Below are 27597 nucleotides of genomic sequence, written 5' to 3' on the forward strand. Positions count from 1 at the left end.
GGAAAGGATGGTTACTAGAAATCTGTTCCAGCGGCAGTGGAGACACTTCACCTGAAGCTGTTCCTCTCCTCACCTACAGACAGGAGACTACAGATGCTGGAATCTGCAGCAGGTGACGAAAAGCTTATGGAACTCAGCGGGTCAGAGAGCATCTGGGGAGGGAAACGGACAGTCCACGGCCGAGACGCTTCACATGCATGCCGACTTTCTTTCTTTCTCTCTCTCTCACGCTCCCCCTGTCCGATAATCACTGACCCGCTTCGTCCTTTCTTTCCACCTGCCCATGGCTGCCGGGGGAAGAGAGGGGGCGACGGATTCCCGTCTGCGCCTGCGCACCGCCCGCTGGCTCCACCCCCCCCCCCCCCGATGGTTTTTAAAATTCCTCCCGAGGTAAATGGGGGAAGGATTTAAACGCCGGAACGGTTAAACGCCGGAACGGTTTCCGGGAGTGACGTGTGCAGGCCGGGGTCTTTGGGGTGAGTTAATGAGGGAGGGAAGCTCCCGGCAATGGAGGGGAGGGTTGGGAAGGGTTAGGGAGGAGGGAGGGAAGGAAGGAAAGGTGAAAAAGGAAAATGAGTGAGGCTTCTGGGCCGGGGGGTGAGGAGAATGGTCGGTTGGCCGGCCGGTGTATGCCCAGGCTGGGAGGTGTGTATGGGGCTGCTGAGGCGGACGTTCCCAACGGTGGATGGGGATGGGGGTGGGGGTGTGGCAGGGTTGGTGAGTATGGCCTGGTGTGGTAAAACACGGGGCTTCTGCTGTGATGGGCTGAGGTCAGACTTTGGGGAAGTGGGGAGTGGTCTCCGGGTTAGGGAACGGTGGGATTGGGGTTGACCAGAGAAGGATATACGGGGCTGGGGAGCAACGAGGGTGTTAGGCATAGGCATTTGTCGGGACAATAGAGGGAGGATGTAGGACTGAGGCCATGATTTAGTGTCGGGAGGGAGAATGATTGACCAAGGAAGGAAATGGTGACATGGGGCTGGGAGGTGAGTACGTGGATGCTGTGTGCGAAGGAGACAGAATTAGAGCATTTAGAAACATAGAAAACCTACAGCACAATACAGGCCCTTCAGCCCACAATGCTGTGCCAAACATGTACCTACTTTAGAAATCACGTAGGGTTACCTATAGCCCTCTATTTTTCTAAGCTCCATGTACCTATCCAGGAGTCTCTTAAAAGACCCTATTGTATCTGCCTCCACCATTACCGCCAGCGGCCCATTCACCACTCTGTGTTTTAAAAAAAAAACTTACCCCTAACATCGTCCAAGCACCTTAAAACTGCCCTCTCATGTTAGCCATTTCAGCCCTGGGGTGGGGGGGGGGGGGTCTGACTATCCACATAATCTATGCCTCTCATCGTCTTATTTCTCAAAGAATGCCAAGCAATCAGCTGAAGAGCATAGAGTTATTCTTTGCAATGTTCTAGCCGAATAGAAGCCGGTTCTGTTGTAACTTTCAGCCTGGATTTGGACTTCTGAGGAATGGGCAATATCACAGAGGGAGTGAATTGAATTGGCATGGACTTGATTGCCTGAGTTACGGGGTGTGGGGAGAGAGAGACTGGACAGGTGACATTGTTATTTGTTAGAATGTAGAAGACTGAAGGACAGACCTTACAGGGGTACCAAAATCATGAGGGCCATAGATTGGATGAGTGCACATAGTTTCTTTTCCTGGGGAAAAGTAAGTCCAAAACCAGACAGCAGAAGTTAAGATGAGAGAGGAAAGATGTAAATGGGACCTTGAGCAAATTCATGCAGAAAATGTTGTGTGTGTAAGGAGATGTTGGAGGAAATAGGTGAGGCAGATACAATGACACCTATCTGGGCAGCAGAGGTTTAGAGCAGGGATTCCCAAACTGGGGTCCACAGACCCCTCCGTTAATGGTATTGGTCCAGGGCATAAAATGGTTGGGGAATCCCCTAGTATAGAGGAATCTGGGCCAAATGTGGTAAATGGGACTGACTTAGCTGCAGTTTTTAGTTGGCGTGAGCTAGCTGGACCAAAGGGCCAGTATCTCTGCTATATGACAAAGACTGGCTGTATTTTAAAAGAAAAATGCTGTATTCATGGGGGGGGGGGGATGGAATTAAAACCATTAGACTGTAAGATACAGGAGCAGAATTGGGTCATTTGGTCTATCAAGTCTCCTCTGCCATTCCATCATGGCTGATTTATTATCCCTCTCAAACCCACTCCTCTGCCTTCTCCCTGTAACCTTTGATGCACTTACTAATCAACAACCTATCAACCTCTGCCTTAAATATGACTTGTCCTCCACAGCTGTCTGTGGCAATGAATTCCGCAGATTTGCTACCCTCTGCCTAAAGAATGTCCTCCTCATCTTTTCAGGACTGCCTCAGGGACTCCAACTCTGGATTTTTCCTCAGGGTTTACTCCCGGAGTCTTCCTCATGAGTGGGTATAGCTACGTCAGTGGAGATCAATTTTCTTTCTCCTAGATGAGCTGCCAACCACAGCTGACGAGCCCAATCTGCCTGAAGCAACTGGTTTTAAGGTGCCAGTTACCCATCTCCACCCCTGCTCCTATCAGTAGAAACTGTTCCACTAAGCCTAATAGTTAGGCCACACGTGAAAGCCAGGAGCTGGACTTACTTGTCAGAGGCTATTTGAGTCACACACCATTGGGAGCATTTAATAGGTCGTGGGAGCTTGTCCCCACTACCACACCCAACTATACAACCTTGAGGAACTGATGAAATAAGAAAGATTCAAAATAAACTGGCCCTTTTGCAATGGCATGATTTAACTGGCATTCCATAAGTCAGTGCTGGTATGATGACTATTGCAATGTGTCAATTGAAATAGTGATTAGAAAAAGCATCTAATGATCGAAGACTGTGAAGAACACCACCATTGTCTGTAAGGAGTTTGTACATTCTCCCCCTGACCACGTGGGTTTCCGGGTGCTCCTGCTTCCTCGCATGGTCCAAAGTGTACTGGTCGTAAGGTTAATTGGTCATTGTAAATTGTCCCATGATTAGGCTAGGGTTACATAGGATGGTTGCAGGAAGGGCCTACTTCGCGCGGTATTACAATAAATACATAAAAGGCTATATGTGAGCAAGTGTAAGGTTTTGCACTTAAGTAGGACCAACTAGGTCTTACACAGTGAACAATAGGGCACTGAGGAGTGTAGTAGAACAAAGGGATCTGGGAATACAGGTCCATAATTTGTTGAAAATGGCATCACAGGTATATTGGGTCGTAAAGAAAGCTTTTGGCTTTCATATATAAAAGTATTGAGTTCAGGAAATGGAATGTTATGTTGAAGTGGTACAAGACATTGGTGAGGCCTCATTTGGAGTGCAGTGTACAGTTGTGGTACTGTACAGGAAAGATGTATACAAGGTTGAAAGGGTGCAGAGAAAATTTACAAGAATGTTAACGGGTCTGGAGGACCCGAGTTATAAGAAAAGATTGAATAGGTTAGGACCACACACAAAATGCTGGTGGAACGCAGAAGGCCAAGCAGCATCTATAGGAAGAAGTACGGTCGACGTTTTAGGCCAAGACACTTTGTCAGGACTAACTGAAAGAAGATTTAGTAAGAGATTTGAGAGGTGGAGGGGGAGATTTGAAATTATAGCAGAAGACAGGAGGAGGAGGGACGAAGCTGAGAGCTGGAAAGTTGACCCGACACAGACTGGGAGACCGTTTCACTGAACACCTATTCTCTGTCCGCCAGAGAAAGCAGCACCTCCCAGTGGCCACACATTTTAATTCCACATCCCATTCCCTTTCTGATATGTCTATCCATGGCCGCCCCTACTGTCAAGATGAAGGCACACTCAGGTTGGAGGAACAACACCTTGTATTCCGTCTAGGTAGCCTCCAACCTGATGGCATGAACATTGATTCCTCTAACTTCCGTTAATGCCCCCCTCCCCTCCTTACCCCATCCCTTATTTATTATTTTTCCCCTTTTTTCTTTTCTCTCTCACTTTTTTCTCTCTCTGCCCCTCTTACTATCACTCCTTCCCTGCTCCCCATCTGCCTCTGGTGCTCCCCTCCCCCTTTCTTTCTCCCTAGGCCTCCCGTCCCCTGATCCTTTCCCTTCTCCAGCTGTGTATCCCTTTTGCCAATCACCTTTCCAACTCTCAGCTTCATCCCTCCCCCTCCTAGCTTCTCCTATCATTTTGGATCTAGCCCTCCCCCTCCCACTTTCAAATCTCTTATTTCTTTGTTCAGTTAGTCCTGATGAAGGGTCTCAGCCCGAAACATTGACTGTACTTCTTCCTATAGATGCTGCCTGGCCTGCTGCATTCCACCAGCATTTTGCGTGTCTTGCTTGAATTTCCAGCATCTGCAGATTTGTGTTTGCGAATAAGTTAGGACTTTACTCTTCAGAACATAGAAGTTTGAGTGGAGATTTAATAGAGGTATGTGAAAAAATAAATAAATTGAGGGGTATAGATAGGGGAGAGCCTGGGAGTGGGCTGGAGGTTTTGTTTTGTTGACTGCTAATGCTTAAGAATGTTAGTTTCTCTATTATGTTTAAGATCACTAAAGCTGCTGCTTAGACGATTATCTCATTATACTGCTCGTTTTAGTTATTCATCGTTACAAGATTGTTTGTCTTTGCTGGCTTCTTAAAGAAAATATTGAAGTACTCTTTTGAACTTTGGAACTTCGTTACTTGGAGCGCAGGTTCATCTCTGAGATGTTATATACACACACATAACAGTGTTATCCCTCGTGCTTAGTCTCTGAGATGTTTTGGTTTGTTTTCTAGTAACCACTACAGAATTACTTGATGCATACAAAGCAGTTTATTCAATTTTAGATTCCTTTCATGTTTAGAGAGAGATTTGCAAAATGGTCCCTTAGATAATATAGTTGTTCTCTGAAGAAAAATAAATCGTAGAAAGAGCCCTTCCTGCCATTGAACAAACTACAATGAGTTCTGACACAGAAAGCTTTAGAAAGGACTCCCCACCATCCAGGCCATGCTGTCTTCTTGCTGCTGCCATCAGGCAGGAGGTTCAGGAGCTTTCGTTCCCATGCCACCAGATTTAACCATCAGGCTCCTTAACCAGAGTGGATAACTTCACTCACCTCAACACTGAACAGTTTCCACAGCCTACAGACTCACTTTCAATGACTCTATAACTCATGTCCTTGGTTTTATTTATTTACACAGTTTGTCTTTTGCACATTGTTGGTCTTTGTGTGTAGTTTATCATGAATTCAATTGCATTTCTTTGTTCTACCTGCAAGAAAATGAATCTCAGGGTAGTATATGTACTTTAATAAGTGACGGAGAAAAGATTGGTAAGAATTATCTATATCAGCATGGATGATTGAGATCTCTGTGAAACTGTAAGCTTGCCAGGGTGGATACTGAGAGCCTGTTTGAGAATCTGGAGCTATAAATACTAAATCTGAGTGGCACTTGGGATTTTCTCCGAAAAGCTGTGAACCTTTGGAATTTTCTACTTTGGGGCTCGATCTTTGAATATATTCTAGGATGATCGTCTTGGGTACCATTTTGACCTTTAGGATGCATATTCCTATTATAGTTTCCATATCAACTGCCTTCATGGAGTTGCCTTTGAAGACTGTAACAAGTTCTGAAGTTTACATGACTGGCAGACTGACTATTGTTGGAGGTATTCCTGTGACCGTGGCGACCTTGGGTGCTATCTGATAATTGTTCTGTCTCAGCCTGGCACCACGTTTTATTCTTTCTCCTTAGGCGTGCCAGCAGTGCAGACATGAAGTTATACAGCCTGAGTATATTGTACAAAGGTGCCACAAAGGTTAACCTTCTCAAAGCTGCTTATGATGTCTCGTCCTTCAGTTTCTTCCAGAGATCCAGGTATGAGGGGTTTCAGTCAAATGCTTCCATCTAAGGCTGGAAAATGGGAGATTAATTAAACCAGAGGTGCAAGGACCCCTTGCTTAATGCTCCATGGGATTTAAAAAAATGGTTGGGAAACCAGCTTCTCTCTCTGTCTTTTGATTTCATTGTCAATTAATCTGAGTGAATTTTTAAATAGTAAAAATTAGAAAGCTAATGTCTCAATTTAAAAATGACATTAGCCACTAGTGATGGGTGAGTTCCTACACTGAGCACATTGTCTTACACAAGTGAATATTAATTAAAAGGAATATGAGGTGATATATCTGTTTATTTTCTGATCCTTGGCATTCTTCAAGGAATGATTGTTAATTGAATTGACTTTACTACTTGTATTCTTCACATATCTTTGTTACGTCTCCATCTAAATGTGCGGTCGTAGTAATTTATAATAAATAGGACAGTCAATGTAACAGAGTACACTCAAATCAGCCTGAGTTCATCAGTCTGATGGCCTGGTGGAAGAAGCTGTCCCGGAGCCTGTTGGTCCTGGCATTTATGCTGCGGTACCGCTTCCCGGATGATAGCAGCTGGAACAGTTTGTGGTTGGGATGACTTGGGTCCCCAATGATCCTACGGGTCCCTTTTACACACCTGTGCTTGTAAATGACCTGAATTGTGCAAAGTTCACAACTACAGATGAGCTGGGCTGTCTGCACCACTCTACAGAGTCCTGTAATCAAGGGAGTTCCCATACCAGGCAGTGATGCAGACAGTCAGGATGCTCCCAATCGTGCCCCTGTAGAAAGTTCTTAAGATTTGGTGGGTGGATGGGGTAGCAATACCACAGAAACATACAAATACTAATCAAACTAAATAAAGAGCTGAGAAAGAGGGGAATGAACGACAAAGAATGTGAAGACAGAAGAAAAAAGATGGGGTCTCTGAAAAATCCATCACCTTTACAGAAAAGATGAGGAAAATTCCTCAGGAGTGAACTAATTAATAGGGTACATAATTAAAACAATGACACAATGTGGGTAATGTGCTAATACTTAGCCAGTGAAAAGTGAGAAAGCTGATAAGCTGCTCTACCGCTTTCTGCCAGTGAGTGGGGATGAGCCACTGAAAAATACATGAGTTTGTTTAAAAAGTACAAATCTTACAGAAAGTATTATTTAAAAAAACAGTGGTTTCCAACAGTGGACGTATTTCAGTATATGGGCTTGGTCAAGGAGTTGTTGATAGATTTTCCAAAATGGCCATCACTGCATTTTTGTGTATAGCTGAGGATAGGTTTTCCAAAAGGGCCATTGTGGCTTTTTCTCCACAGCATGTTGACATCCTTCAGAAATGCATTGTGGACATGCAAGTCCAGCTGTTGGACTGAGAAATGTATTGCTGAATATCTTGAAAATTATTTGGGGCAATGATGGTTTTAACCCTGTAACATTTCCATGTGGGTCCTTCATATTTTTGAAAATATTGCTCCCGGTGGACTGGAAGGTTGTATACAGAGCAACACCAACAAAATGCTGGAGGAACTCCGATCAGGCAGCATCTATGGAGAGGAATAAACAACTGACATTTTGGGCTGAGACTTTCTGTGTGATGTTACTACTCAGTAACTGAAAGTGTCACTTTAGCCTACTAAGAGAGGAAATGCATGTAAAATATTAGTGGAGACATTCATGTGATTTGGACTGTTTTTGACGATTATACATCTGGCTGAATTTGTAGATGATTACTAACGGGTGTAAAATTATACTGGATGATGACATTTTCCTGTGCAAGAAGTGACAGAACACTGCAGGACCTTGACTCGAATCTTATAATTTCACCTTCCAGTAATAAAAATCCTTCTCCCTCCCCTCTTCCTCCATTCCCCACTCTGGCCCCTTACCTCTTATTACCTGCCTATCACATCCCCCAGGGTCCTCTCCTTCCCTTTCTCCTATGGTCCACTCTCCTCTCCTTTCAGTCTCCTTCGTCTCCTGCCCTTTACCTTTCCCAGCCACCTGGCTTTACCTATTGCCTTCTAGCTATCCTTCTTCCCTTCCCTCCACCTTTTTATTCTGTCATCTTTTCTTTCCTTTCCAGTCTCGAAGTTTCTTGACTTGAAATGTCAACCGTTTATTCATTTCCACAGATGCTGAAAACAAATAAACCTGCTGAGTTCCTCCAGCATCTTGTATGTACTGCTTTGGGTTTCCAGAATCTGCAGAATTTCTGATGTTTAATTGCTAGTTGTCTTTGTCACCTTCTTGCAACAGGTGTCTTAATGTTGTATTAACTTTCTTTGTTCATGCACTGTCTTGTAAATTCAGGTTCTCGTCTTGTGCAAAGGTGTTGTTGGATTATAATTTCTGTTTATTACCCCTAGTGTCCAGGAGTTCATGACATTCACAAGTCAACTAATTGTGGAACGGTCGCAGAAAGGAAACCGAGCTGCAGTGACGGAGCAAGGTAAGGAGCAGCACACTGGTACAGTTTGTACAATAACCATTCATTCAAGTGTAACCCTCCTGGGGGGCTCGTATACCAATCTGACTCATTAGCTAACTCTGCTGGCAATCATGTGACTCAGCAGTGAGAAAGCCTCCTTCCATAAGCAACGTGCGTCTAGGGTCGGTGTAACTTGGGTTCAACCAAACGGAAAAGATGGAATGTCCCAGGGAGGGACATGAATATTGTGTAAATACTACCCCATGCAAAGTTATTGTTCACCAGAAAAATAGCATCATACACTGGTTTAAAATTACAAAGGAAATATATTTGTCAGTATTTTAACTTTAACAAACAGTTAACAGAAAAAGAAAAGAAAGATAAAAGGGCCCATTGCAGTTAAACCAGTCCAAATGTGCACATAAACATTGGAGCTCGTTTCTGGCGCTTTGCTTTGATTATTCATGCGCTGGCCCCACATTCTGCAGAGGAACACCAGCCATAGTTCAAACTTCTCTCAAAGACCATTTCAAGCTAACTGGCTAACTCCGGAGTATTGGCACTTCCTCCTTTGAACCATTTTTCTGCACAAAGCTCTTCTTACAAAGGGGTCTCCCCTTCATGTGGGATCCTCCGAGCATCTTTCCTTGTGCTCTTCTTCACACTTCCTCACAAAAGACCCCAAAATAGACTACTGTCCTTCAAAAATTTGATACAGCCCAGCTCTCTCAAATGTTCCATAGTAAATGTTCCTTGTCTTTAGCTGAAGCCAAAACAATAGTCTAAGAAGCTTACTAACAAGACACGTGGTATTTGCAGAAACTGCTTAAATAAAAATTCCTCCCAACATAGCAGTAGAAATCTTAACCAGGGCATTACACAGGTGTTTACCTCTGAACCTTTACCAGCCATCCACGCTTGTGTCTGACTTTCTGTTTCCACTGCAGTTAATGGTCGACTGCAAGAACACACTATTTAATGGTGTGGTTAGTGTCTGATTTTTGAGCTAAAACAAGTGAAGCTTTGTCAGGACATTGGGTTTGATTGGGAATGGGACAACAGTGATGTTGCTTGTTCTGTCTGTCCTGACCTGTCTGTAGCCCTTCACATGCTCTCTCTCAGCACCTTCCTTGGGCTCAGCTTGTTGGGTCACAAGGGCTTGTTTTTGTGCTGTATGAAAACACCACAAAACACCAGCGAAGAGGAATCAGCTGTTGTAAAGGTTTGTATGGACACCATGGATAGATACGGTATCATACCTACCTACTTCACTTCGGTCTCTCCTGAGGGAAGGCCTCCGCATTCAAATGGTCTCTCTCCCCCTCGGTGCTGTTGGAGGATGATACCAAAGCTCTGGGCCTATGATTTATGGATTGGACTGTAGTTCCCTTAGACTCTTTCAGTTTTATGCTTTTATATTCTGTATTTTCACTAGTTCTGGTACTGTTTGTACAATTTGTTTGCTTTTCTGTGCGAGGGAGAGGGTTGGGGTTTGATTTTTCTTGCTGCTGTATACGTGATTTGGGTTTTATTTATGTTTGGGGGGGGGGAGTTGATGTTTTTCTTTCAATGGTTGCCATGGTTTTCTTTGTTCCGTGGCTGTCTGGAGAAGATGAATCTCAGAGTTGTATACTGCATATGTACTTTGAACCTTGTAACCGTAGAAACCCGTACAATGGCTGTTGCTTACTCACTGGTGTTAGTCATACAACATGGAAAGAAGCCCTTTGTCCCAACTGGTCCATGTTCTCCAAGGACCTGACGCCTTCTCCAAGCGTCTATTATTCTTCATCCATGCGCTGCCACTCGGCAAAGCCATCAAAAGCATTGCAGAATGTTCCTTTTCCATATGGAAACTGAAAAAGAAATGTCTGTGGAGTTGGAGTATGTAGTTGAGATTCCTAACAAATACTGTAAAGGTTGTCCTCGGAAAAGATGGGGGGCACTGGAGGATGAGCAAGAATTGTTGGATAGGTATGTATAAGTGGAAGTTTAGTATGCAGCTTATTTTTATTTATTTAGAGATGTAGTGTGGAATATGCCCTTTCAACTCAACGATCCACACAGCCCAGCAATCCACCTATTTAAAGCTAGCCTAATCACAGCACGGTTCACAATGACCAACTAACCAGTACAGTTTTGGACTGTGCCAGGAAATTGGAATATCTGAAGGAAACCTGCATGGGAGAACATGCTAACACCTTGCAGATGCCGCTGGAATTGAACTCCGAACTCCAGTGCCCCGAGATGAAATAGCATTGCGCTATGGTGGGGCCCTAGGCCTGCATAAACTCTATACCATGTTATGTGAAGTTGCAGAGGATCTTGCTGTCACTTTTCATTCCCCAAAGTCAAAGGTAAGAAAGGTAAGAATAACTGCTGTCATTGAATTGGATTGTATGCTGTTGTACCAAACGTGTTTTCATTTCTGCCAATCCTCTTTTTTTCTTCACAGACTATCTGTGTCATGTCTACATTCGCAATGATTCTCTGGCGGGGGTGGTTATTACAGACAGCGAATATCCATCAAGGGTTTGCTTCACACTACTTGATAAGGTTTGGTCCACTATCTGCTTTTAAGTGTTGTCCAGAAACAATGGATTTGGGTTCTGGAGTTTGTTTCCTCACATTTCAGAATCAGGTTTATTATCGCAGCTATGTCATGAAATGTTGTTTCGTGGCATCAGTACAGTGAAATACTTATATAGTACTCCAAGCTAGAACAAGAAGTATAAAATAAGTAGTTTAAAAGGGCAATTAAAGAGTAAGAGAGCATCCATGGATCCACCATTGAACACATTTACAAGGAGCACTGCCACAAGAAAGAATATCCATCAAGGACCCCACCATCCAGACCATGCTCTCTTATTGCCACTACCATCAGACAGGAGGTACAGGAGCCTTGGGTCTCTACGCCACCAAGTTCAGGAACAGTTATTACCCCTCAACCATCAGGTCCCACACCACCAGGTTCAGGAAGTTATTACCCCTCAACCATCAGGTCCCACACCAGCAGGTTCAGGAACAGTTATTACCCCTCAACCATCAGGTCCCACACCACCAGGTTCAGGAACAGTTATTACCCCTCAACCATCAGGTCCCACACCACCAGGTTCAGGAACAGATATTACCCCTCAACCATCAGGTCCCACACCAGCAGGTTCAGGAACAGTTATTACCCCTCAACCATCAGGTCCCACACCACCAGGTTCAGGAACAGATATTACCCCTCAACCATCAGGCTCCCAAGCCAACATGTACAACTTCAAGACTCAGTCTCAAGTACTCTACTACTCACTTTCTCAATATTATTTCTTACTTCTGTATTGATTACTTGCACTGTTTGTCTTTTGCAAATTGGTTGTTTGTCAGTCTTTTCGTAAATTCTATTGTACTATATTTTCCTGTGAATGCCTGCAAGAAAATGAATCTCGACATAGTATATGGTAACACACACTCAAGTGGGCACGTTGTTAGATACACCCCTTCATTAGTTGCCTGATTAGATATTTGCATTATGTGGCAGCAACTCTATGTATAAAAACATGCAGAAATGGCCAAGGCGTTAAGTTGTTCAGATCAAACATCAGAATGGAAAAGAAATATGATCAATGTGACTTTGACTGTGGAATGATTGGTGCCAGATGGGGTGGTTTGAGTATCTCAAACTGCTGACTTCCTGGGGTTTTCATACATGACAGTGTCTGGGTTTTATAGAGAATGGTGCAAAAAAAATCCAGTGAGTGACACTTCTGTGGGTGAAAACATCTTGTTAATGAGAGAGGCCGGAGGAGAATGGCCAGACTGGTTCAAGCTGACAGGAAGGTGACAGTAGCTCAAATAACCCTGCATTATAACAGTGGTGTGCAGAAGAGCTTCTCTGAACACAACACATCGAACATTGAAGTGGATGGGTTATAGCAGCAGAAGACCTCAACCTATGCCCAGTGGCCACTTTTTGCACAGGTGGTACCTAATAGACCATAAGATATGGGAGCAGAATAATACCATTTGGCCTATCATGTCTGCTCCACCATTTCATCATAGGTGATCCATTTCCTTTTCAGCTGCAATCACACACCTTTTCCCCAATGAGATCAAAAAGTGGCTACTGAGTGTGTATGTACTTTGATAATAAATTAACTTTGAACTAAGAGTGCAGAAAGTTCACACTAAGCTAAATAGCTTTTTCTTGTCTGGTGCAAATGCTTTTCAATTGCACGGATTGTCTCTAAATTGCACTGTAATAACCATACAACCCAACAAGTAGAGCAGCTGCTTGACAGTGGACCTGCAACGCTGTCAGTGTGGAGTTTGCACGTTCTCCCTGAGACCACATACCTTGTGTTTCAACTGTTTCGTATATCCTTCCTCATCCCGACAGTTTGAGGTTAACTTACTATAAATTGCCCATTTGAGGGAAGTCGGATGGGAATATGGTGGGGCGGTGGTAGGGTTAATGTAACAATGGGTGCTTGATTATTGGAGTGGGCTGAAGGGCCGGTTTCTGTGCTGTATCCATCTCTCTCTCACTCTTTAGGTCCTCTGATGTTTTCTTTGTGTTTAGGTATTGGATGACTTCTCCAAGCAGGTCGACAGTATAGACTGGCCATCGGGAAATCCAAACACTATTCAGTACACAGGACTGGATGCTCAGCTGGCTCGCTATCAGGTACTGTACCAGCCAAGTGTTGATCTTTGCTTCTACACAACTGCAGGGAGGGTCTGAAATGACCCTACCCCTTCACTTATTCTGGCTTCTTTCCCCTTCCTTTCCAGTCTTGAAGAAGGGTCTCAGCCCAAAGCATTAACTGTTTATTCATTTCCATAGATGCTCTTCGACCTGCTGAGTTTCTCCAGCGTCTTGTGTATGTCTTTATGAAAGAACTGTCCTATCTGATTTGCTCCCCTGCCCATTTCCCATAGTCCTTGGTACCTTTTCCTTTAAGAATTATTATTTATTCAGATATATTGTTTTGTGAAGAGGGTATTGCAGAGAGGCTCAGAATTATGTTTATTATCAAAGATAAAGATTATCTTTATTTGTCACATGTACATCGAGACATACAGTGAAATGTGTCAAATCAAATTTAATCAAGGATGCAAACTCCTTATAATAGTGAAATTAAACGTCAGCCACTAGCGCTGTAATAAAACATCATTGATGCTGTTATCAGACTGCTTGCTTGTGTGTTTACCTTCAGTGATTAGCAGAGAATACACCAACAACATTTTCCAACCTTTTAAACATCTTTTAAATAATACTTTGCTTTTAGAGCATAAGATATAGGAGCAGATTTAGGCCATTTGGCCCAGAGTCTACGTTGCCATTATATCATGATTGATCCAATTTTCCTCTCTGCACCAATGTCCTGCCTTCTCCCCATATCCCTTCATACCTTGATCAATCAAGAATCTATCAACCTCTGCCTTAAACATACATATAAAGACTTGGCCTCCACAGCTACCTGTGGCAAAAAATTCCACATATTATCCATTCTCTGGCTAAAGTAATTCCTCATCTCCATTCTAAAAGGAGTCCCCTATATTCTGAGACAGTGTCCTCTGATCTTGCTCTCCCACAATAGGAAACATCCTCTCCACAACCACTCTATCAAGGCTTTTCACCATTTGATAGGTTTCACCCCTCATTCTTCAGACGCTGTTCATATGACAAAACCATTCAACCCGTAATCGTTTTTTTGTGAGCCTTCTTAGAACCCTCTCCAGATTCAGTACTGTCTTTCTAAGATAAGGGGCCCAAGCCTGCTCACAATACTCACTGAAGCCTTACCAGTGCTTTATAAAATTTCAACATTACATCCTTGCTTTTATGTTCTAGTCCTCTTGAAATAAATGCCAGCATTGCATTTCCTTCCTCAGACTCACCTGCAAATTAACCTTTATGGAATCCTGCACAAGGACTCCCAAGTCCCTTCGTGTCTCAGTTCTACCAAAGTGCATGACCATACACTTCCCGACACTGTATTCTATCTTCCATTTCTTTACCCATTCTCCTGGTCTAAGTCTTTCTGTAGCCTCTCTGATTCTTCAAAACTACCTGCCCCTCCACCTATCTTCATATCATCTGCAAACTTTGCAACAAAGCCATCAGTTCCATCATCCAACTCATTGACATATAATGTTAAATGAACACCACTAGTCACTGGCAGCCAGTCAGAAAAGGTTCCCTTTATTGCCAAGTCAGAAAAGGCTCCCTTTATTTCCCACTGGTTTTCCTACTCCTAGGTTTTTTTAGTCTTAAAATAATTTTTGCTTAAAGTGTCTATGGCTATGGCTGTAGACGTCAAGAGGCTTATCATGACCTTGAGCAAGACGGGAAAGAATGGTCACCATTTCTGTTCTGCTCTTTTACATTGAGGTGATGATAGAAAGTTACAGCAAGGAAGAAAATCCATTGTTATGCCAACATTATGAAAGAACAACCCTATTAGAACTGCAAACCTGTCTTTTTTCCTTCCTTAGTCCCTGGTTCATTTTCCTTTTTTGGATCATTATTTATCAAAATACTTTGCAATATTTTTCACCTGGAAGTTTGGAGAGTGCATCACAGATGAAAGTTTGTGTCAAATTAATTCACTCCTTTTGAGTGTGGTTCTTCAGACAATGGTTGCCATAGAACCATCAGGCTCCTGAACCGGCTTGGATAACCTCACTCACCTCAATGCTGAATTGACTCCAGAAGCCTGAAGGCACACATTCAGCGATTCAGGAACTGCTTCTTTCCCTCTGCCATCCGATTCCTAAATGGACATTGAACCTGTGAACACTATCTCACTTTTTTAATATATATTGTATCTGCATTTTGCATGATTTTTAATCTATTCAGTATGCATGTACTGTAATTGATTTACTTTTCTTTTATATTGTGTTGCTGCTAAATTAACAAATTTCACAAAATGCCAGTGATAATAAACCTGAAAACTATAGACTCTCTTTCAAGGATTATGCAGCTCGTATTCTCAGTACAGGTTGAGTACCTCATATCTGAAATTTCAAAATCCGGAATTTTTTTTTGAGTGCAGACATGACATTGCAAATGGAAAAATTCCACAATGCGCTGGTATGCAGATCTCCGCGCATCACAGACAGTGCTAAGAAGTGACCTCACATAAGTAATGAACTGAAGTTAATGAAAAACACTGCATAGAGTGAATAATGAAGATCTCGATTGTGTATTGAAAGAGTGGATTTGTCAGCATTGGAATGAACATGTGCTGCTTAAAGGTGTGCTGATCATGAAACTAGCAAAGATCTATCATGTTGAACTGAAAATTGAGAGTAATTGTAAATATTCAGGAGGTTGGTTGCAGAAATTTAAGATACACAGCATGAAATTTTTAAGGATTTTAACGATAAAGCGTCTGCTGATCACAAAGCAAGAGAGAATTGCATCGATAAATTTGCCAAGGTCGTCGCTGATTAAAATTTAACACTAGAACAAGTCTACAATGCTGATTGTTCTTGTACCTTACATAAAACCTTAAAAAAAAGTAAAATACAAATACAGTGTATAGTAACCTTTTAATGAAAGCACGGCATGGTAGGTGGAGATTGAAAGGCTACGGATATTCAACAGCTGATTCAGGCATTCTCCAGATGCTGCTGTACTGCTTTTGTTACCCTGCACACACATTTTCATTATATTAATGGTATGTAATAATTTTTACTAAGTACATGAACAGGTATAAGATAGACTGCTTTCCAGCAGTGCACAGATTCAGAGTTGGAAGTGATTGCAATCACAAGCTGTTTCATTATATATTCCAAAATCTGAAACAGTTCTGGCTCCAAGCATTTCAGATAAGGTATCACTCCAAGTATTATATTTTGTTTTTTGCCCATTGTTGTTTTTGTTTATGGTTTTTCAGAAGTTCTATTGTATTCTTTTATTTTTCTGTGAATACCTGCGAGAAAGTGAATCTCGCAGTGGTATATGGTGACATATATGTACTTTAAATTGCATTAGATTCATTGTCTCTGTTACACATCCTCGCTCTGGGTTAAGGTAATTTGTCGTGTGCACATGTGTGTGGAAGTTAGTGGACAGTGCGTGGCGTTGTGTGGCGGTTAAAATAAACAAATATAGTCACCTGTTCGCCTGCTTGGCGGTATAGAGAGGGGGTGAGTAGGGAGCATATTTTTCCATTGACTGCACATCTTTGATCCCTTGTCTTGTTTGAATATGATTCAATTACACTCATTTTTGTCTTGCATGAATTACAGAGTCGAATAATTTTTTTGTAATAAAGGATTAAACATACTATTTTGACTTGGAATTCAGTTAGTTGGAAGCACATCATTAAGTGCGGTACTCCCTCACTAGTTTTACATGCTTCCCTCTAGATCACTGTTTCACACACTGTTTGCTGCCTTTCTACAGAACCCTCGAGAAGCCGACCCTATGAGTAAAGTACAAGCGGAACTGGATGAAACCAAAGTCATCTTGGTAAGCGTCAGAATGAATGACTAGTGATGTTCGAACCTGGTTGTACGGTGTGGAGCTGGTACCTGTCTCCTTCCTTGACCCCTTTAGCTGATTACCAGCTGACTGCTTCAATGTTATTTCCTGTCTCTGTTAATCAACCCTACCAGACTGTGCACCCATCGTGCTTGCATTCTACACACTGCAGCTTTTCTCAGTCTTGAGAGTCACTGACTTGTCGATTGGATGGGCTGACGCAGCCGAGTAAGCCACGTGGCCCTGTCCAGCCCATCTGCCATTCATTCAGTGCGGAATAGACAAGGCCCATACAGCACTTTGAGCCGTGCTGCCCAGCAATTCCCCGATTTAATCACTGGACAGTTTACAATGACCAACTAACCTACCAACCCATAAGTCTTTGGACTGTGGGTGGAAACTGGAGCACCCAGAGAAAAGCGCACAATCTCAGGGAGAATGTACAAACTCCTTACAGGCAGCAGCAGGAATTGAATCCAGGTCACTGGTACTGTAAAGCGTTGGTACTAACAACTACGTTCATTAATTTGAGCTTTGATCAGTTTAACTGCCTATAAGACTGTAACTCTGCACACCTGTCTTCCAGTGCTCTAAATAAATTTTGCCTCCACTATGCTTTGAAGAGTTCCAGAGACCCGCTATCCCAGGGGTTCCCAACCTACCCATGGACCCCTCTAATGGTAGGGGTTAATGGCATAAAGTTTGGGAATACCTGCTTTATCCTCTGGGAGTCGAGAGTTCTGCCATGTCTAATTTAAATAGATGATCCCTTTTTAAACAATGGCTTCTAGTTCTAGATTCTTCCTCAAGGGTCAAGGTTCAACTTAGTCATCATTTACATGTATTAGGAATTTGCTGTGCTGTGTTGGTCCGGGTGTGATATTCAACCGAAAACAATAGTTAACAATTATAAAGAATTGGATAAAAAGTAAATTTAAATATTAAAGTACGGATATGTGCATGTATTTACAATGTAAATAGCATTATAAAGTGGTTTGAAATCTTTACAGTACAGTGCTAATTGGAATGGTTGATTCTATTGTATTTCTTTGTTTTATTGAGAATACTGTAAATTAATCTCAGGAGACATGTGCATGCTTTGATATAAATTTACTTTGAACTTTGATCAGGTTAACTTCCTGGGGGAAGAAACATTTAAGATGATGTCAGTAGCCCTAGAGTGCTTTCCATAAGGGAGTTTTTGGAAAAGGTAGTGTCCGCAATGATTTTTTTCCTGCCCGATTCCTTGCACTGGTCACATTCAAGTCCTGCAGTGATGGTAGATTCCAGCCCCGCTGACCTGACATTTCACTGTAGTTTTCATGCATTGTGAGAGTGTGCTGCATCACACCAGACAGTAACAGATGTGAAGAGAAAAATATTCTCTCCACATCCACCCTGTTAAGTCCCTTCAGCATCTTTGTGTTTTATTAATCTCTTATGAACTCCAATTGATATAAGCATGGGCTGTCCAACTTTTCTCAGAGATGACCCTCCAACTGCAGGCATTAGTCTAGTAAACCTCTTCTGAATTTTCTTGAACGCATTACCATCCTTCCTGAAATAAGTAGACCAATGCTGTACATATCAATCCAGATGTATAGATCCTTAGTTCTGCACTCAATTGCCGTTGCAATAATTAATAATTTGTTTTCTGACTCAGGGAGCTGTACAGTTTCTCACCGTTGAAGTGGCGTTACACCTGCCCATTCACCACCTCCCTCGTCTCCATTCAGAATCCCAAACAGTGCTTGCAGTTGAGGCAACACTTCACCTACGAGTCTGCCGGGGTCATTGATTATGCCCAGTGCTCCCAGTGCAGCCTCCTCTATGGTAGTGAGACCCATCGTAAATTGGAGGAGAACCTTCGCTCTGTCTCCCAAAAGCAGAACTTCCCAGTGGCCAAACGTTTTAATTCCGATTCCCGTTCCAACTTGTTGGTCCAAGCCACCTCTTGTGCCAAGATGAGGCCACCCTCAGGGTGGAGGAGCACACCTTGTATTCCTTCTGGGTAGCATCCAACATGATAGCATAAATATTGAGTTCTTCTTCCAGTTTGAAAAAAAACTCCTTTTCCCTCCCCTTTTCTATCCCCCATTCTGGCATCTTGCCTCTTCTTTCCTGCCTGTCACCTCCCCTGGATCCTCCCTCCTTCCCTTTCTCCTATGGTCCACTGTCCCCTCCTGTCAGATTCCTCCCAGCCATTACCTTTCTTACCCACCTGGCTTCATTCTGGCATTTCTTTCCAGTCCTGAAGAAGGGTCTCGTCCCAAAACATTCATTTACACAGATTCGACCTGACCCGCTGAAATCCTTCAGCATTTTGTGTGTTGCTTTGGATTTCTGGCATCTGCTGACTTTTCCATGTTAATATTTTTAATTTTGCATTACCATGGACAGTTTTACATTTTCTGACATCGTTTTCCATTTCCCCAGTCATTTAACCTTTTGTCTTCCATGTGTTACACCTTATCTATAAACACCTCTAGGATTATAGTTTCCTATTCACTCTTGCTCCACAATCACCATTTAATGAGTTATAAAGTAGAAACAATGTTCAGATGTGTCAAATTCAGAAAATAATTTTACTGATCTTTCATGAACTGTAAATAATTGCAGGCATGATAGACAGCTACATTTGTACATAAACACAAGAGATTCTGTAAATTTCAGAATTCCAGACCAGCACACAATGCTGGGGGAGCTCAGCACATCTATGATGGTCTGAAGGCTGAGGAGGGAAAAAGGTTCATCCAGGATTAAATGGTGATGCAGACTCGACTGGCCTATTTCTGCTCCTGTGTCTTACGGAAACACTAACTGTTTATTAAAACCATTAGGCATGGGAACAGAATTGGGGCAGTCAATCCACTGAGTCTGCTCTACCAGTCAATCATAACTGATTTATTTTCTCTCTCAACCCCATTCTTCTGCCTTCTCCCCAAAATGTTTAACACCCTTACTAATCAAGAACCTTTGCTTTAAATATACTCAGTGAGGTGACTTGGCCTCCACAATCATATGAGATAATGAATTTCACCCTCTAACTAAAGAAATGCTTCCCCTTCTCCATTCTAAAGGGGCGTCCATAGTTCCTCCAGCATTTTGTGTGATACATTTGTACATGTATGTAGCATAAAGAATTGTCACTTGTTGTAAATCTGTTTGGCTTATAACTGTGGTGCTTTGCAGCATAACACAATGGAGTCTCTGCTAGAACGAGGAGAGAAGCTAGATGATCTGGTGTCAAAATCAGAAGTTTTAGGCACACAATCAAAAGCTTTCTACAAAACGGTAAGTTGGTGCTTCTGAGTCAGTGGAATCACAGTGTAATTAACTGAATATACTATTTCCTTTATTTGCCCTTTTGTTCTCCAGCCCAAAATGTTAATTACAATGGATTCTGCTTAATTGGGACACATCAGGACACATTTTGGCCCAATTAGGCAGCTGCCCCAATTGACCAAAGTTCCATAGTATAAAAAGACAAATTACTGTTTAGCTGAGTAAAAATTTATCTATCTGAATGAAATTCAGAACAAATTACAATACTACCAATCCTACTACAGCTCCTTAAAACTGTATTAGTTCCTAATAGTTATAGATGGAGAAATTCATCCTGTGAACGCTGCTGTGTTCTTTTGACTGTAAATGGACAAAATCAGTGCAGACACTTATTTTGAAGTTATTATTATTTATTATTTTGAAGCCCTTATTATGAAGGGCTACCTTCATTGTCTTCAAGCATGAAGTAGTATTGTAATCCAACAATAAATTTCCTGGTATCCTGTGTAGTCACCAGCTTGAGTTCACATATGTCATCTTCATAACCTTCCTTGTCTTCGTATTTCCCGCCTTGGTATTTTTGGTACAATGCTTTCAATGATTGCATCGAACAAATCTTCATTTTCATTGTAACATTCCTTATGATCATATTCTTCATAGTTCCTAACTTGAAGTAGTGAAATCATTCCATTTTCACTTCACATTAAACAAGGTGTGGTGTCTAACAGTCACTCAAGTGCACATGATTGATGCTAGTTAGAAACGATTTGGCAAGAGTCACATGTTCCAAATAAAGGGGCATAGTGTCCCAAATCAACAAAGGGAATCCTGGCTATTTTCTCAATTATCCAAAGTAATCTGAAAAGAGTGCAAAAAAAGAACTGAGGATGTTACTTGGTCTCTAGGGGCTGGGCTATCAGAAGGGGTTGGGCTGACTAGGACTTAAAATGTAGGTGACAGAGAGATGTGTCTGAAATCGTGAGGGACACGGGTAGGTACAGTGCGCTCAGTCTTTTCTAGAGTTGGGGAATGACCTAGGAGCTTAGGTTTAAGGTAAGAAGGGAGCAACGAATAGGAACCGAGGGGAAAACCATTCCACACACGGGTATGTAAATACCAGAGAACGTAGTTGAGGCAGATACAGTGACAGCATTGATTTAAAAGCCCTTTCGACAGGTACGTGGGTAGGAAAGGTTTGAATTATGGGTCATACACGAACTAGTTTAAATGGGATCTCACTCGCCATTGACAAGTTAGGCTGAAGGCCTGCTTCTGTGCTCTGACTGTCCCTGAGATGGGCTAAGTGGTCACCTTTATCTCACATACTCTGACTGTTCTAAAGTTGTTGTTGTGGCACAATTCAACTAGATTTTCAGTCTCCGCCCATGGACCAATACGACAAGCTGAACTATGGAAGGAGTTGTGCCTAACCACACAGTCATAAGTGTAGAGCGAATAGAGCGGGGAGCCTGTGGGGCACCTGTGCTAATGGCGATTGAGGAAGAGATGGTATTTCTTGAGATACAGTGTGGCATGTGCCATTTGAGCCACACTGCCCAATTTAATCCTAGCCTAATAACAGGACAATTTACAGTGGCAGATTAACCTCCCAACTGGTACATCTGTGGATTGTGACAGGAAACCGGAGGACCTGGAGAAAACCCATGTGGTCACAGGGAGAACGTACAAACTCCTTACAGGCAGCGGTGGGAATTGAACCCAGGTCACAGTACTGTAAAGCGTTGGTACTAATCACTGCGGTACCATGCCACCCCAATCCGTACAGACTGTCTGCAAGTGAACTCTGAACGGATTCCACAACTTGCAGAGTCACCTCATTAATATTTATTTAATTTTTTTGCACATTGGTTGTTAGGCTTTATTTATGTATAGTTTCTCATAAATTCTATTGCATTTATTTTCCTGTAAATGCCTGCAAGAAAAAAAATCTCTAGGTAGTAAATAGTGACGTGTGTACATTGATAGTGTACAAGTGATTTGACATGTCAACAAATACACTCAAAAACTTCTATCGTTGTACCGTGGAGAGCATTCTGACAGGCTGCATCACTGTCTGGTATGGAGGGGCTACTGCACAGGACCGAAAGAAGCTGCAGAAGGTTGTAAATCTAGTCAGCTCCATCTTGGGCACTAGCCTACAAAGTACCCAGGACTACTTTAGGGAGCGGTGTCTCAGAAAGGCAACATCCATTATTAAGGACATCCAGCACCCAGGATGTGCCCTTTTTTCACTGTTACCATCAGGTAGGAGATACAGAAGCCTGAAGGCACACACTCAGCAATTCAGGAACAGCTTCTTTCCCTCTGCCATCCAATTCCTAAATGGACATTGAATCTTTGGACACTACCTCACTTTTTTTTTTAATAAACTATTTCTGTTTTTGCTCTTTTTAATTATCCAATATACATATACCGTAATTGATTTACTTTTTTAATTTTTGCTCTGCTAGATTGAGTATTGCATTGAACTGCTGCTGCACATACACATTTCACGTCACATGCCGGTGATGATAAACCCGATTCTGATATTTTGACTTTGACTCTTATTTGTTTGCCTTTCAACAAATGGAACTGCTCGTGGTCAGCTTCATGTTTGAGACAGGTCTTAGATGTGTGAAGATGCTCAGAATGGGCTCAGTGGTTTTTGTGCTTTAAAAAAAAAACATTTAATTTGTTTTCTCCTCTTCCTTAAGGCTCGGAAACAGAACTCCTGCTGTGAGATCATGTGATCTGCGCACTGGCCCACTCCTCTGCCTTCACTAACATTTGGTTTTTGAGAAATGTCTTCAGCCCGTCTGACAAACAGCGGTCCCATCACGTGGACAAGTACAGAACATCACACTGAGGCGAGTCCGCCGACACCACGAGGCACATGGGTTGAAGATGGCCATTTCTTTTGTTTTGATGTGCAGCTGTGAGTGTGAGCGCAGCCTCTTCTGGTCCTCCCTAAATCGCTGATGGAGTTGTGATCGTTTCCCTTTAGCTACTGACGGTTGTCATGGTGATCGCAGCAGCTTTCGGTCTCTGCTTGTGTGACGTCCCTTGTTAAAAAGAACTTTATGAAACTCGATCTGAGTGCTTGTGTGACGCTGGGCATTCTGTATGTTAGTGATAAACCCACCTTGCAGCATCTGGTGGAGAATTAACTTGGGGACCTCTTTCCCATTTGCAAATGTGGCAGTGTGCTTGGTGTACAGGTTCTGGGTGATGGTGTCTTCCAAGGTCCACACTGGTGTGCCTTGACATTGCATCCATCACAGCTTAATACTGTCCCCTCCTGTGTAGGACCTGCCTGCCTGTAGATCAGAAACAGGAGTCTTGTGATTTGTTACCAGCTACTGTCTTTGCTCGTGTTGAGATGTAGCAGTTTTGCCCACTAAGCCATTAGAGCAGGGTTCACGGCCTTGTCTTTTTTAATGCCATGGACCCCTACCATTAACTGAAGGTCTGCTGACCCCAGGTTGAGAGCCCCTGCACTAGAAGAAAGCCTTAATTAACCAAACTGGCTTGAATAATTTGTTTTCAATACATGAGGCAAACTACCGTAACAGAATAAGGATCCAGGGTCCTCTCTATTGTGCACTGATCTAGATTGTCCAGTTTTGGCACACGGGAATTGATTTTGACTAAACCAAAGGTTACACTGAGGCGGAGCCCTGGTGGCCAGTGCTGTGGAAGATATGTGTAACTGTTTGTGTCTTTCTAGTTAATCTTTAAGTGGTGAGAACTATTTCCACCAGTGAAGCTATGTCATTACTGTATGAGCTATTCTCTTTCTCCCCCCCCCAGTGAACTACTTTGATCATCTTTTTGGATGGGGTTTTCCCTTTGACAACGTCACTCACAAGCCGGCTTTGAAGGTAGGAGTGGGGCAGAATGGATTTGAATTCCCTCCACCCCGCTCCCTGGGAATGGTGGAGATGGTAGGTGTGCGGCTAATGTCATGACCTGGGCACACTCACCGTTAAGGTACCAACCCTAAAGCAAAGCTGCTGATTCTAATTGTCTCATTACATTTCTGTACAAATGTCACCTTGCGTGTGCATTCACACAGAACTGCAGCACTGTTTTTTGTTTCCAGTCTCTCCTGCTCAGGTGGTGTACACCATTATAGTGAGATTATCTCCACGTGGAGAAGTTTAGCTTTTATATTTGAGGACAGTTTTCAACAAGCATTCCAATTTCTGTGCTGTAGCTTGAAAGCAAGTTTTCATATTGCCTCTAATATAGAAATGGCTTCTGGAAATAATTGGGAAGATGTCTAGCTCAGGTGGTTAATGGGTTGAGTTGTTCTCTGATCTTGGCAATTTACGAGTGTTTTGTCAGCGTACAAGGAGACATTGTCAGTGCGCTGTTGAAGTCTCCTCGCGTGGCGACGAAACATTTGCAAGCAATTTGCCAAGATTGGAGAATAACTCAACCCAACCAGAAATGACTTCTGTTCACCATACAATACCTCAGTTGAGTTCAAGGAATATCAGAAAGCATGTCAGATTCTGTAGTTCAGCTGCACAAGCCAAGTTTCTTAGAGCTTCACTGATACACTTAATTATTCCATACAAGTGCAAACCTGCTCGAGGCAATACCCATGATTGGTAGCAATGAGCAAGTATGATTCCACAATGTAATGAGTACTTTCCCAGCAACGGAGGGCTGCTTTAAGACTGCACTTCAGTGGCTGGATTGGAAATTATGACACTTTGGAAACTATGAATTTCTGGGAACATATTCCATGTACCATTTTAGTATTACTATTTAATTCAGCGTCTAATATAGCAACAAGCATCTCGCTTATGATCAACTTTGTGATTTTCTAGATGTTTAATTCTCTACCAGGTTCTTTTCTCCCCCACCCCCCAAACAGATACACATTAAAGATGCTGCAGATGCTCTAAACACAAAATGCTGGAGGAGCTCAGCAGGGCAGGCAGCGTCTATGGATAAACATAACTTTAGTCTTTGTAAAATGACAAATGTTTGTGTATGAATACTGGTGAACTATATTGGAAATTGTATTTGAAGTTACTGATTTTGTTCTAATGTGTTGATTACTTACACTGTTGTAATCTTGCCATTTTCAAATGTATAAAGTTTACTTTCAAAATATTCTATGGATAAATAGTCAATGTTTCAGGCCAAGACCCTTCAGGACTGGAAAGGGGAAGAAGCCAGTGTCCTTCCCTATCAGATTCATTCTTCTTTGGCCTTTTAACCTCTTCTACCTATCTCCACCCTTACGCTTACCTGCCTTCCCCCTTACCTGGTCTCACCTATCACATGTTAGCTTATACTCCTTCCCCCGCTCCCCTGCCTCCTTCCTTTCCAGTCCCAGTGAAAGCTTTTGGTCTGTAATGCTGCCTATTTATTCCCCTCCATGGATGCTGCCTGGCCTACTCAGTTTCTCCAGCGTTTTCTGTATGTGTCTGTTTCCCCTGACAGATGCTTTGCTTAATTAAGCCAACAGACATCTGTCTTAATTTTCAGCAAATGGCCACGTCATTAGCTGCATGTTTTTAACCAGCTCTTCATGGCACGAGCATTAAGCAGGAATGTGCAAAGGCTCACACAGACTAGTCTCGTCAGAATCTGTCAGACCCTGGTCCTGCACAAGCCCCACTGAAGTTTTTAATCTTGTGTGCTATCAGAAGTTAAAATGCAGCTTTATCAGTTTTCCAGCTTGTTCTGAAATCTGCTTATCACTCGTGTTCTGCGCTTTGCATTACATTGGTGTAATGGTTAACATCTGAAATAGACTTTCATCAGTCTGTGATTTAGAATCTAAGGGTTCAAACTTAACTACATTGTTATCCTGCATTTTATCCTACATTTAAATGTAGGACTATTTTATTCACATCCATTGTCTCGGCTTCATTTGCTACATTACCTTGTGGTATCAGTACTGAAGTGACCAGTCTGTGCCCAGACAGAGACTCCATGTAGAATAGGGTCACTACCTTTCATTATTTTGTTTACATATCTTTTGCAAAATCCACCATGATATTGCAAGTCTCAATCTTCATATCTGGCTGTTCTGGCTTTTGCAAACATGTCCAGCAAGCGCCTGGAGTGTTTTTCTCGAGTAACACACACAAAATGCTGGAAGAACGCAGCAGGTCAGGTATCATCCATGGAGAGGAATAAGCATTTGACATCTCAGCCCGACACAGACCTTTAATTCCTCTCCATAGATGCTGCCTGACCTGCTGAGTTGCTCCAGCATTTTGTGTGGTGTAACTCTGGATTTCCAGCATCTGCAGAATCCCTTGTGTTCATTTTTTTCCTCTTCTGCATTGATGTGTCCTTTTGGAATTGTTAGCACTGTGATCCTTGGTCCAACCTGTATCATGTTCACAAGCCCTGTGTCAACACGTGTGGGGTGTTCCTTTCATAGCTGCACCACAAGCAAGGAGAACTTCCGACATCCTCTACCATCATAACTCTGGAATTTATTTAGCTGACATCGTTTGAACCAAACTGTTTAGTGACAGGTTGCAACAAAAACACTTTCTGCTTAAGCAAGTTTCCACCTTTCTCCATTTTTCCACTTAAGTAAGGCACAGGCTGACTCTCAGGCCAGAAAGCAGACACTGCCTGCTCCAACAATACTCACTTCCCTAAAATACTTAAGTAGGTGCTGGGCATAACATTACATCACTGCCTCATATGGAAGAGGATGTCAAATAACTTTGTACGTGGCCTTTTTTTTAAAGAATGTATCATCTTGCTTGAGCTCTCAACAGTTTGGTTGGTGCCTGGCCATTTCAATTGATTGGTGAAGAGTTTCTTGTGTTTGAGCGGAAAGCGATTTGGGCTACCCTTGGAAATGGCACAAGCACCTGCAGGAGCATGGCCTGTGATGTTAAAGCAAATCGTGGGGCAGTTAGAACAAATCTGTGGCATTTCTGGTATGGCTTGCCTCCCACGCTGGTTTCCATAACCACAGAAAGTGTCCATCATCCATAGTCTCATCCCAGTGAATGCTGCCTTGATAACAATGGGTGCATCGGAAAGGGGGCTGTACCATCTGAAAAAACACTCCGTATAATGTAGCTACTATGAGGATTAAATACAATTTGTACAAGTATTTTGCTTTTTCTAATCAGTCAAACTGTAAATGTGCTGTAACAAATACCTTTAGTCTTAATTGTAAAATAACAAATGTTTGTGTATCTTTAATGGAAATTGTATTTGAAGTTACTGGTTTGGTTCTAATCTATTGATTACTTACACTGTTGTAATCTTGCCTTTTCCAATGTATAAAGTTTAATTTCAAAATATTCTTAGCCATTTAGAATGGTCTGCTCTATAGAGATGGGATTTGACAATTAGGCATCAAGCACAAATCTCATTTTTAATAACTTGCTGAAAATCTTGAGCAGCACCCACAAAATGTTGGAGAAACTCAGGTGGTCAGTCAGTACCCGTGGAGGGAAATGAATAAGTGATGTGGTCTGAGACCCTTCAGACCTGGAAAGGAAGGGGACAGAAGCTAGACTAGGGAGGGTGGGGGAAGAGTACAAGCCAGCAGGTGATGTGTG

The 27597-nt window shown here is 42.5% G+C and overlaps 1 protein-coding gene across 4 annotated transcripts; it reads left to right on the forward strand.

The window, feature by feature from the left end:
* On the forward strand, positions 1-27336 carry ykt6 (YKT6 v-SNARE homolog (S. cerevisiae)). Of its 4 annotated transcripts, none has more exons than XM_073061234.1 (8): positions 1-112; positions 5722-5844; positions 8210-8292; positions 10727-10827; positions 12839-12943; positions 16676-16741; positions 19946-20047; positions 22753-27336. In XM_073061234.1, the coding sequence occupies exons 2-8, from the start codon at positions 5741-5743 to the stop codon at positions 22786-22788; spliced, it is 597 nt and encodes a 198-aa protein (XP_072917335.1). In that variant the 5' UTR covers positions 1-112; positions 5722-5740; the 3' UTR covers positions 22789-27336. The 4 variants fall into 4 exon arrangements, with proteins under 4 accessions (XP_072917335.1, XP_072917325.1, XP_072917351.1 ...); XM_073061224.1 differs by lacking the exon at positions 1-112 and adding an exon at positions 354-476; XM_073061250.1 differs by lacking the exon at positions 1-112 and adding an exon at positions 627-645.
* The last annotated feature ends 261 nt before the right edge of the window (positions 27337-27597 follow it).

Source organism: Hemitrygon akajei, chromosome 1 (genome assembly GCF_048418815.1).
Source record: "Hemitrygon akajei chromosome 1, sHemAka1.3, whole genome shotgun sequence".
Lineage (NCBI taxonomy): Eukaryota > Metazoa > Chordata > Chondrichthyes > Myliobatiformes > Dasyatidae > Hemitrygon > Hemitrygon akajei.